This window comes from Globicephala melas, chromosome 5, assembly GCF_963455315.2.
Source record: "Globicephala melas chromosome 5, mGloMel1.2, whole genome shotgun sequence".
Taxonomy (NCBI): domain Eukaryota; kingdom Metazoa; phylum Chordata; class Mammalia; order Artiodactyla; family Delphinidae; genus Globicephala; species Globicephala melas.
In genome coordinates, this window is record NC_083318.1 from 137133910 (window position 1) to 137146310 (window position 12401).

The 12401-nt window shown below is 42.6% G+C and overlaps 1 protein-coding gene across 7 annotated transcripts in view; it reads right to left on the reverse strand.

The window, feature by feature from the left end:
* TMEM144 (transmembrane protein 144) overlaps window positions 1-12401 on the reverse strand; it is a 47757-nt gene that overhangs the window by 16679 nt on the left and 18677 nt on the right. For 5 of the 7 annotated variants that reach the window (XM_060299878.1, XM_030865754.2, XM_060299879.1 and 2 more), the window contains 4 exons: window positions 12202-12301; window positions 10497-10577; window positions 3613-3694; window positions 1675-1751 (listed from right to left, as the gene is read on the reverse strand). In XM_060299878.1, coding sequence (XP_060155861.1) covers window positions 1675-1751; window positions 3613-3694; window positions 10497-10577; window positions 12202-12301 — 340 coding nt within the window. The remainder of the gene's footprint in view (window positions 1-1674; window positions 1752-3612; window positions 3695-10496; window positions 10578-12201; window positions 12302-12401) is intronic. The other 2 variants (XM_060299880.1, XM_060299881.1) reach the window with 2 other exon arrangements.

Genomic DNA, 12401 nt, shown 5'->3' on the forward strand with positions numbered 1-12401 from the left:
TAATAACATAATTTAAGAAACCTTTTTTTTTTTTTTTTTTTTTTGTGCTGACAACCTGTGGGATCATAGTTCCCAGATCAGGGATTAAATCCCGGCCCCCTGCAGTGAAAGCGCCAAGTCCTAACCCTGGACCGCCAGGGAATTCCCTAACAAAATCGTTTGAATATTTCAGGTAAAACATTACTTCCTGTAAGAAGAAAACGTTTTGCCTTAAGCACTAGGGTCACATTGATCCCTCAGACTTGGGCCATATCTGCGTGAAGCAAGGGCTTCCAGTGGTTTTGGCAGGGAGGTGAATAATATTTTGCAACAATCCCTTTGGCTTAATATAAAGAACAATAGCATGAAACAGGAAAGAGTTTTAGGCAAAAACCATACCTTTCCAAGCTTGAAAACAAATGCTTAGGGACTTCCCTGATGGTCCAGTGGTTAAGACTCCACGCTTCCACTGTAGGGGTCATGGGTTCGATCCCTGGCTGGGGAACTAAGATCCCACATGCCGCAGGGTGTGGCCCCCCCAAAAAAATGAAGTCTATTTTAGTGGTGTTTTAAGGAATATGAGACTGTAGGTACTCACATGGCCAGTGAGCTCTGTTCATGATGGAAACCCCTGCATCCTGGGGAGGCCTAGACCATCTGGTCCTGGAGGAGGGTCCCAAATGCGGACCAGATTAATAGACTAGGCTGGCCAATGAGACAACTGAAAACATTCTTCTTAACAAATATTCCCTTAACAAAGGCAATGCTTTGTGAAAAATGTTTTGTTTGATATATCTATTTTATTCCAAAGCAAAAATAGCAACGTATTTATTTCTTCCAAAGCGTGTGGGTTAGTTCATTCTTTCATTCATTCCATTTATTCAAATATTTATTGAGCATCTATTATGCACCCAGTACTGCCTCTTTCCCACTGTGAGGTCACTGTATATACTAACAGAGGACATGCCTCCTATTCTTGAGGTGTCACCACAGAAAGTCTAAAACATCCCTCAACTGAAAAATGCAAGCTACATACTATTACATATCCATATTTCTTATATAAAATATACAAAATTTTCATACATAAAACATAAACATTCTCATATTTCTCTGTCAGCCCCCAAAACCCTAAAATATAAGGGCTGTCATTGAGCCTAACTCTCCTGGTCTTGATACAAAGAATTGGGGGTGGGCGCTAGGGCCTACACAGACACAAAATATTCTACTGTATTTGACAATAAATATCTTGGGATTATAAAACTGTCTGACACACGAGTGGAGGGATTTCCAGTGGAGAGCATCCTGGATAATGTAATGGAGACGTGGACCTAATTCGACTGGGATGGCTGGGAGCATACTGGCCATTATACTCTGTGGCCTATGGTTTTACTTTACTTTGCTTTTTCCTTTTTTTTTTTAACTTTACTTTTACTTTAGGCATGAAAGTCCTGCAAAATGAGATTGCTTTTGTCAGCTACTTATTGGCTAGAGACACTGCAGTGGCTTAGGAATTCCTTGGAGCACTGAGACCAAGGCCCTCTGTACCTTAAAATTCAGCAAGCAACCCGAAAGTCTCTCTACCGTGGAGCTAGGAAGTCAAAGCTTGTGTTACCATTTTCGTCTTGAACTCAGATGAATATGACTTCACTCTTGCTTTAACCAAATATAAAACAGAATAAGAGAACCTTTTCTTACACTAAGCGGTTTTGCACTGTAGAAAGTTTATCCACCCAGGAATGTTCAGGATCGGGGTCTTGAGTTTTGTTAACCACCTATTGAAAACATTGGCAAAAATCAAAAGGAAAACAGCATTCAACTGATAACCACACTGGTGACAAGAAGATGTTCAGCGTTTTTCTCTTCTTTCTCAAACGCACTTTAAAATATGACCATGTCACCCTGCATACTGATTCCGTGGGCATCTCTAGACTCAGATGTTTCTGATTCTGTTTCTCTGTCACTCAGAATGGTCTGGCAGTGGGCAACTTCTCTGTTCAGATGCTTTTCACAGTTTATTAAATGGCTATTTTGATACACCTGTCAAAGCTAACAAAAGTTATTAATGCTTGCATTCTATTTGCAAATTTTAATAACTTGTAAAGAAATTAGAACTTAGACTCTTCTACTGTGGAATACCTAAGATCAGTAGGCATATTGTTATCCAGCCTCTTTAACTATATTAGCTAACGAAACATTTCCAGCCTTGTTTTGAGATTAGCTAATATTCTAAGTCAGGAAAAGTTATGAGCAAATTCAGAATATTTCTACTATTGAATGTAAGCATCTTTGTCTCCTAGCTGAAGTTTCCTTGATGCCATACTCCTAAAGCTTTCATAAGAGATGAGAAACTATTGTACCTTTGAATTCTTCGTTATGTGCTAAGTCAAGCTTTCCTTTGGCAATCATGCTTTCTCACCCCACGAGCCGCTCGTGATGTATAGCAGCATCGTAACCAATACTTTCTATGTATCTTTAAACTTAAGTTTGCTTACATACTTCCGTCTTGATGGAAAAATCTAAGGTCGTTAGCCCTCTCTGTAGCTTTTGCCAAGTTGCATTTTTTTTCCTTTCTTCCCCCTTTGTTTGCAGGGAAGGTGGTTAGGAGGTATCTGGGTCCCTAAAGTGGGCAAGGAATACCAGACACCTTCTCCCCATCCCACTCCTTCACTCTCTCTGAAACATCTCCCTGATCAGAGACGCCTACGGATCAATACATCTTTCCTCTAACACCTAAGCTACTTATCATTTGACTTTAGTGTCAATTTAACTAAGGTTTCTGTCACCTTAGTTGATAAAAGTTTTGATAGGGGAAGAAGGAAGGGGAAGAAGCAATTCATTTTGAAGTAAAGAGTAGAGGCAGCGCCTTCCAGGGAGGCAGCGCCTCTGTTTGTGGGTGGGAGGTGGCGGCAGCCAGCACTGGGCCCTGGGCAGGCACACGAGACACTCAGCATCCGTGGTGCTGGAGTCTGTGCTCATGGCCGTGGCGGTTTGCCCTGGAACCACTTCTGTATGTGGAGCCGCTGGCACTAGTGCTGCGGCTGTCTTGTAAAGGTTGCCCCTGTTTAACCTAGACTTGCTATTCCAGACTAATTTATATTCTTCAGGGTCAAAACAGTGACTCCTTACTTATTTCCTGTCTTCACCTTTGAGTGGAATGGGATACGGCAGAAAAGAGAAATAGAAGAAAGTCAAGTCTAATTCCCACTTCCGTGTGATTTGATTTACCCTTTCACTGGCTTTGTCTTATCTGTGGCCCCTGCCCTCTCCCAATCCTACTTTAAAGCCTCCTTCCTCCCCCTTTCTAAAGTCATTTTCGTGTTCCTTCTCAGTATTCAGTGTTCCCGTACTGCGGAAATCCTTAAGTTACTTCAATATATGGGCTTGTGTGCACATCTCCTAGTAGGGATCTACCGTTAATAAAAAGAAGTAGACCTCTGTATTTGTTGAGCATCTTTACTGTGGAAATATTGATGGCTACATAGACCTAGCCATAATAAATATGCTAAAATATTTCAGATAGCCCTGATTTTAAAAAAATACCCCATTACCCGCTTATCTGCATTCAAATTCATGCATTTTCCTTTCGTCTTAATTATATGTTTCAGATCAAGGTGGTTCTCATTCTCTACTCACATGCTCTGTTATTAATGGTGTGGTGTCCACAGAATATGTGGTATTTGGTATTTTGCTTTTGATGAACAAAAATATGAAAGCACTGCAAAGAAAATAAATTTTAGTGACATTTATCACAACCCTGGTTCACATTAAGTTGCCTGAACTTAAGGGAAAACATCGTATCTTAATGATACGATGATTACTTCCAAACTGCCTCTTCAGGGGTCCTGCCATTTCTCCAGCACCGCTGTTCTCTTTGACATCTCTCCTTGTCTTCAATTACAACAGCTTAAAAGCTAGACTCATAAGCTTCCCTCCCAAATCAGATCTTTCTCCTGATTTTCTTGTTTCAGTCAATGGCCCCATCTTTCTTTTTATTCATGCTTAACCCTGGAATCACACGGTAAAAAACACAAATGGAAACACCTTGAAATAATATATCTCACCTGTTCTATTGACAACCCCCCTCCCCCAAAGCTTAACATCCTCAATTGGACAAACTCGAGGAGATAAGTACCACTGGTGTGAGTGCAGAACTGTGTGACCCCTGCAGGGGAGACCCTGAGGCCATGTACTAAAGGCATAGGTGTGTCCACTCTTGTCCCTACCAGTCCCGCTCCGGGACCTCTAACACAAGCACAGACACACTCAGGTGAGCCGACCTTCATGATCATCCAGTGGAATATGACACAGCCACAAAAAAGGAATGAGGATGCCCTCTGTGCTCTGATATGGAAAGACCTCCAGAGTATATTTTAAGAGATAAAAACACACGTAAGCCTAATGCCTTTTTGCCCTTTAACCTCTCTCTCCCAAGGCACTGACTATTCATGTCCAGTATCTTTGTAACAAATGCCTCACTGACCTTGACTTTTGAACCACGCCAAAATGCTAAAATATGTTAAAATATTAAATTAACTGAAGGAAACTAACAACTTTGGTATACTTTTGATATTCCTTTTTAAAAACACTTGCATGGTTCAAAAGTTAAAGCAATATAACAAGTTTTCAAAGCACACATGAGACTGAAATAGTATAGGTAGCTGAGTGCAGACTAGTGAACCCAGATATGCTATCTTTTGTACAAAAATTTAAAATGTCGAGTTAGCTTCCTTAGTTCAGTCTCTTGGCTGCTTTATAAACGTGAATGGTTCCATATTCCCTTCCATAGGAAATTCAAGTTTTGCTTTGATTTTTACTGCTCTCTGCTTCATGCCCCGTTCAACCTTTCTCAACATAATTCTCCCATGGACTTCTTTCCCTGACCAGCCCCTGCTCCAAGCTTGTACGTCCCGCTTGTGAGCCTTCCTTAGCTGGACATACCGTGTCCTCACCTCTTACCCAAACTAGAGAAGACGTGAAGTGCTGACTGTGAGAAGGGAGCCCCACCCCCGGCTGGTCCTCCCCTATTGTCCTCTTCTCTGAATTCCCAAAACACTGAGAATCGTCATCACACGGTCCAGACCATCTGCCACAGGTCCATGTAATCTTTTTTCTCTAAAGACTTTCCAATTCAATAGAAGATAGGAACCACATTTTCCATCTGCTTCAAGGTCCTCGAAGTACCTGACACTCAGTAAAATTGAATGCATAAAACCTGATTATATGTGTCTATCTTAATTGTTAAATAGGCATGTGTGTGCGCTCATATATATGTTAATTTGCAAAGCTAACATTAGACACTGCAACTGCATTTTCTCCTCAAAGTTACCATGAAAACCCTCTGCTTTGTATAGACCCATCTGTTTTTCTAATAGCAATAGAGGATGATATGTTAGAAATATACTTGAAGGACACAGAGAAAAGCCCTAGAGTGCTTCTTCAAACAACTGTGTGACCCTCCAACAAATCACTTAACCTCTCTGACCCTCAACTTTTTTCATCTAAAAAATGGGGAGGGACTTCCCTGGTGGCGCAGTGGTTGAGAATCACCCGCCAATGCAGGGGACACAGGTTCAAGCCTTGGTCTGGGAAGCTCCCACATGCCACAGAGCAACTAAGTCCGTGTACCACAACTGCTGAGTCTGCACTCTAGAACCCGTGAGCCACAACTACTGAAGCCCACGTGCCACAACTACTGAGCCCACGAGCCACAACTACTGAAACCTGTGTGCCTAGAGCCCGGGCTCCGCAACAAGAGAAGCCACTGCAATGAGAAGCCCGTGCACCACAACAAAGAGTTGCCCCCGCTCGCCACAACTAGAGAAAGCCCACGCGCAGCAATGAAGACCCAATGCAGCCAAAATTTTTTTTAAATAAATAAATAAAAATAAATAAATAAAATAAAAAATGGAGATATACCCACTTTACAGAACTGTGATGAGAATTAAATAGTAATGGCTACAAAATTCTCGGGGTATTTTTTGGCACATGATAAAATCTCAAAATACGTTAGTTGAGAAGTTTCACTACAAATTGGATGGGAGATGGGGTGCTGAGCATGAGGAAGAAATGAAGACTAAGGAATCAGTGGTCTGATCCTGTATACTGGACATGAAATGAGTGAGTCAGAAAGAAGAATCCAGCTCGATTAGGTCAAGAGGGAATCTGGTGGCACTAAGTTAGGACAAGGTAATGAGATGTATCTTATGGATATGAACACAAAGCCAAATAGATTACAAAGTCTTCCGGGCTACAGACTTGAAGAACTTGGTACAGTGTGTCAAACACAAAGTTCCATGATGGAGTCTGTGAATGCTTTCAAAAGCATGGGAAACTTTAAAAATAAATCAATATGTTATACGCAAGGGTACTTCTCGATACTTCCAACCTTTCCAATTTCCCTAGATTTGCAACCCTATACACTTACTATTAGTAAAACTCACGTGTGTGTCTACACTGACAACTGATTTCAACAAGCATCTATTATATATCAAGCACTGTGCAGCGAAGTCTGATAGTGATGGTGGGAGAAATGGTGCACAAAGAAAATAACAGCCTTTGTCCTACAGGATCTCATAGTTTAAGGATAAAGAGGGTTGTCTGAATAATACAACACAGACCCTGAGAATGTGGGTAATAGAAGAAGTGCAAAATACAATGGGAGACTAGGGGTGATCCATTCTATTGATAATTAGGAAGAAGAAAATCAAGAAAACTTCATACAGGATGGGAAATCTTAACTGATATTTCAGGGAGGCAGAGGAAAGGGCTTTTGGGGCTGAAGGAAGTGTCGGGTATGATAAGTAATCCTGGGTCAGTGAACTGACAACCCAGGGCGAAACTGTGCTAGGAAGAAGTGCTGAATCTCTAACTGTGGAGGACATGGTGGATTAACAAGACAGATTTATTCTGAATCCAGTGGGGAGCCTTCAGGGCTTCCTAAATAGAAGAGTGATGTCCTGATTTGAGAGCAGATACAAGCAAGTCATACTGGCAACAGGAAAGAATGGAACTAGGGAACTGAGATGTGAGATTTTTATGGTATACAGGTGGGTAGGTAGTATGGGACCGAGGGAAAGGAGAGGAGGAACCTGTGAAAGGTTCAGAAAGAATTTTACAGGATTTGATATGGGGTCGGGTACAAAGGAAAAAAAAATTCAAGATGCCCGAGGTTCTGAATTTGAATGACTGTGGCTAATACCTTCTACGGAGAGAAGGAACGCAGGAAGAGGGACCAGTGTTCAGGGAAGGCTAAAGTAAGAAAAATAATTCTGAGTGGGAAATGTTGAGGGCAAATAGAAAGGAACCAGCAGCCCAGGGTTTGTGCAGGGCTGGCACAAACCCTGACCTGGCAGGGTCCCCTTCCACAGGTAGCCCCACCTGAGACGGAGTAGGAGGCACCCGGGGGGCATGCACGTCGAGATGTTTAGCCTGATCCGCAGTTCTACGTAAGGACTGTGGCGCTGAAGAAAGCTAACCGCTAGAATCAAAGATCTGGGTTTCCTCACAACACAACTCTACAGAGGAAGCAAGTTAAGGAAGTAGAGAAAAGAACGGAGAGTAGATTCAAGGATAAATCAAAGCCTTTTTTTTTAAAATTTTAATTTATTTATTTTTGGCTGCATTGGGTCTTCCTTGCTGTGCGCAGGCTTTCTCTAGTTGCTGCGAGTGGGGGCTGATCTTCCTTGTGGTGCGCGGGCTTCTCACTGCTGTGGCTTCTCTTGTTACGGAGCACAGGATCTAGGCACGTGGGCTTCAGTAGTTGTGGCACACAGGCTCAGTCGTTGTGGCTCGTGGGCTCAGTAGTTGTGGCACGTGTGCTCAGTAGTTGTGGCACGTGTGCTCAGTAGTTGTGGCTTGAGCGCTCTAGAGTGCAGGCTCAGTAGTTGTGGCACATGGGCTTATTTGCTCCGAGACATGTGGGCTCTTCCCGGACCAGGGCTCGAACCAGTGTCCCCTGCATTGGCAGGTGGATTCTTAACCACTGCGCCACCAGGGAAGTCCTCAAAGCCTTTTTTTAATTGAAAAGGAAATCTGTCTTCTTGAGAACTCCGACTCCTGGATCTTCACTGAAGCACGTCTAAGAGAGTGTCCTGGACTTTTTTCTTGGCATGCGCTCCACTTCCACCCTGAACCATGGGGACTAGAAGACTGAAAACTACATTTGCCCAAATTGTGCTTCATCCCGGCTTTGCCAGCGGTGGGGGTGGGGTGGGGTCGGGCATCATCTCGCCTTGGGTGGCTGCAGGGGTGTCAGCAGCTCAGGGCAGACACATTTCTCCCCACAGTGCCAGCTGGGGTGGGTGCCCTGGGGCTTTGGGTGATGCCACCTTCTCCCTTTGCTCTTTTGGGCTTTATAACACTTTTTGTCAACAATTCCCTGTGCTATATCCTCTGCTGTTTAAGATGCCTGGGGTGGTTTTGGATATGGAAACTGACTGATACTTAACCTGGATAACACGTAGGGAAGATGTAAGGCTAGACATGACCTTAGCAATGCTTTACAATTGACTGTCCAGAGGATGGGAGCAATTGTTTCCATTTTAAAAAGAAAAGCAACATCCTAAACCAATGTAACCAGATTCCAAGTTTCCTTATACTGGCTACGAAACTCCAAGTCATTTCAATGAATTCCTTTCAGAACAAACTGATTTAACGGAGTTAAAATGGAAAGGTTCCAGAAATTCCTTTTAGTAAAGGGTAAAAAATATTAACAAACAGAAAACTCAGTTAAATAGAGTCGAGAGAGCAGAATGAGGAGCTCACATGCCCTGGGATCATAGCAGAGCCCAATGGGAAAGAGACAGACCCCTCTTCCTTCCTGGCCAGGCCTCAGCCAATGGACAGCCGTGGACGCCTCGTTTACTATAACCCTCCCAACTTCCTTGTGTTCTCTATAAAAGCGTTCTCCTTCCCTTGATGTGAGGGACTTGTACTGGCTCGCCATGGTCGCAGACCCTGAACTGCAATTCTCTGCTGGTCCTGAATAAACCCATTTTTGCTGGGGACAATCTGGCCGTCTATTTGTTTCAGGTCAACAAAAGAAACTTAGAAGAGAGCCAGGATGCACCACAGAAGAGATCACTGCCTTTTCCTGCCTCAGACCAAGATCCAGACTAAGTTGGGTGACTCCCAGACACGCTGGCTAGTTAACTGTTGAGTTGGACAACATAGACCCAAAGGGGTAACAGTAACCAAACATGAAATAGTTATTAATTAAAAGAGTGACTGTTGTAATTAAAATTACCCGCCATATAGAGCATTAGCCATGTGTCTAGCCCTACACATAGCACTGAACATATTTATTTAATCCTCAAAATATCCTATGAGGCTGGTGCAATTATTAGCCCCACTTTATCCCCAGATGAAGAAACCAAGGTTTAGAGAAATTAAGTGATTTGCCCAAGGTCACACAAGTAGAAGTGATAGAACGTGAATAATTTGTAATTTTAGAGAATGTACACTTTCTAAAGGGAGAAGGAACGTGGAGAAAAACAAAGCCTGATGGAGTGGATAAATTGGCCTCAAATTATCATTAAGTCAAGACGAAGGCATTCTACATTCCAATTTTGGGGCGTAAAGAAATGTTTTCTGAGAGAGCTCTTCAAAGCTTGAATGCTCTGTGAATTGTACAAAATATACAAAATTGCCTCTAACCAAAAATGTCAAGAATCTGCTATTTTAGAAGAATCAATGTTATTTCCTCTCCGATTGGCCTGGAAGAACTCTCTAAGGCAACATTTCAACGACAAAGAGATTGTTGCTGAATGTGGTTGGAGAAAAGCCATCAACTGCAGGAGGAAGGGAAATACAGTGTTCTTTCCCTGAAGAATAAAAAAGACTAAAACCTTCGCAGGCAATACTATCCATTATGAGAGGCGCTGACAGGAAACACAGATGGAGTCTAGAGAGGAAAAGGGACCGAATCTAAGGTGACCTAATTCTGTGATGGTTTTATGGGCTGAACACTTCCATTCAGCCAGTGAATATAACTAGACATCCCCAAACAGGTATTTACATGAGTGTGTGTTGTCACAGGTGAGAGAGTGGTTACGTGAGCGGGTTGAGAAGAGCTGAGTGACGTGACAGGAAAGTGGAAACTGAGTGGCAAAGAATACCTGAGTAATAAGAGAGAATCAGTGGCTATTTCAGAGCGTCAGGAAGCCAGAATAACGTTGACTTATAGCATTTTCTAGTTCGCAAAATACTTTAACTCCATTTGATCCTCATTTATGAGCTATGATTTTTCTGAATATTACAGATAATGAAAATAAGCTTCACAGCAGCTAAAAGGTTTCCCAGGGTCTCAGAGCTTTTGACCACTGAGGCTGGGGCCCCTGACCCCAGAGCTGATACTTTCTGTCCCCTGAAGCCATGCCTGTCAATGTAAATGAAGAATCTGAGAAAAAATCATGTTGATTGATGAGACGTGGGTGTAAAGCAATGTCCACACATCAGGATCTTTAACAAGTGTCCTGAATGTTGGGAAGAAGAGTTAAATCATAAAAATGGCCAGGTACCTTACTACTGACAGCCCGGCTCCGATGTAATTGAGCAGTGGTTTTGACACCTCTTCTGCATCCATTCCAAACCAGCCAAACCTGGAAATGGAAAGAGTCATATCAAAGAAGATATTGTTGAATATGTGTTCATCACAGTGTTTAAGGCCATGGACTCGGGGTCAGATTCCTGGATTGAAATCCTAGGTCCCTCACCTCCTACCTGTGACTTGGATAAGTTAACTATCTTTATTGGGCCTCAATTTCCCATGTTTAAAACTGGGACAATTACACCTCCAATTACACCTCACGTACAGGTTTCTTAAGATTAAATGAGCTAGTATATGTAAAAGTACTTGTCTAAAAGAAAAGTCCCTTTCTCATTAAGACTAAGGAAGAAGGAAGAAAAAATAGATTAAGTGGGTAATTGAATGCTGGTGAGTTGACTGCTACTTTGTATAATACTTGAAATAGATTCAATAACTGCTTGGTTAAAGATCGCTGCTCTTTGGCATCCCTTTAAATTCTTTTTTTTTTTTTTCCCCATGTCTTGAGGTTGTATTGATCATCACCGACCATCACTGTGAACCACCCAGGGCCAGAGAAAGGAGGCAAGGACAGGAAAAAGACAATAGCACTTGTAAAAAGCAGGGCGGGGATGAGGAAAGGACAGGAAAGAATGTACTGGAACTTAGCTGGCTTTGTTATAACTGAGGTTGTTGTAGTGTTTTGAGTGGGAAGAGGGGCCCGGAAAGCAAGGTTAGAGTGAAAGCCCCCTTTCTATTTATTTTCCCAAACTCAACTTGAACGTTCATCTTAATGCTGACCTAGGGTGGTGCAGTCCAAAAGGATCTTCTCAGAAGATGAAGCTGTTCCCAGGCTGCACCAGACCATAGGGCAGCTTCCGCCAGATACGGTGATAGAGCACTTGACACGTGGCCAGCGCAGCCGAGGAACTCGATGCTTAACTTTGTCACATTTTAATTAATTTAAATTTAAATACACATGGCCACATGTGGCTTGCGGTGACCCGATCTGGACAGCTCAGCTCTAGAGCTGCAGGTTGGCAAACTTTCCCTTTAAGGGCCAGTGGGTACATATTTTAGGCTTTGCGGGCTAGGTGGCCTCTTGCAACTACCCACCTCTACCATTATAGGGAACAAGCAGCCGCAGACACTCCTTAAACGGATGTGTTTGGCTGTGTTCCAATATCACTTTATTTACAAAAATGGCTGGGAAGCTGGACCAGGGTTTGCTGACACTGGCTCAGACCCCAGAGGGAAGAATATGGGCTTTAGAACCATGGCTGATTAGCTCTGTGAACTTCAGCAAGTCCCTCATCTTCTTTGTGTGCCAGTTCTCTTATAAGATAGCACTTACCTCATACAGTTGTGAAAATGAGATGGGAATAATGTATATAATATGTCCAGCAAACTGCCACACATAGAAAGGGAACATAAATATCAGTGTCCTTTCTCTCTCCCTGCTTTGTTCCCTAGAGACAATTCTTTACTTTATCTTGATCAGAGTGTCAGATCACTTCTTTAGAACTTAAGGGAAATAGTAATTCAAGGTAGCATATGTTATGTGTATGCCTTACCAGTAGTGGCCTCTGTGAGGGTAGGAACCAAGCATTATTCCTCTCAGCTAGTCCCATGCTTAGCACTGGCCTTACACAGAGGGTGAGTGCAGAGAATCATAGTTGAAACACTTTGCTTTGTGTTACCTTGAGCTTGCCCAGCCGATTAAGGCATTAAATGATCCCCAGATTAAGATTCCAAGGCCCAAACCAATGGTTTTGATAATTGGGACAACCGCAATGTTTCCTGTAGATGAAATATACAGAAGAAAGGTGTTATTTCCAATACAGAAAACAAGTTTATCAATTGAATTAATTTTTATTTTAATTTCAGCTGAAGCTCATGG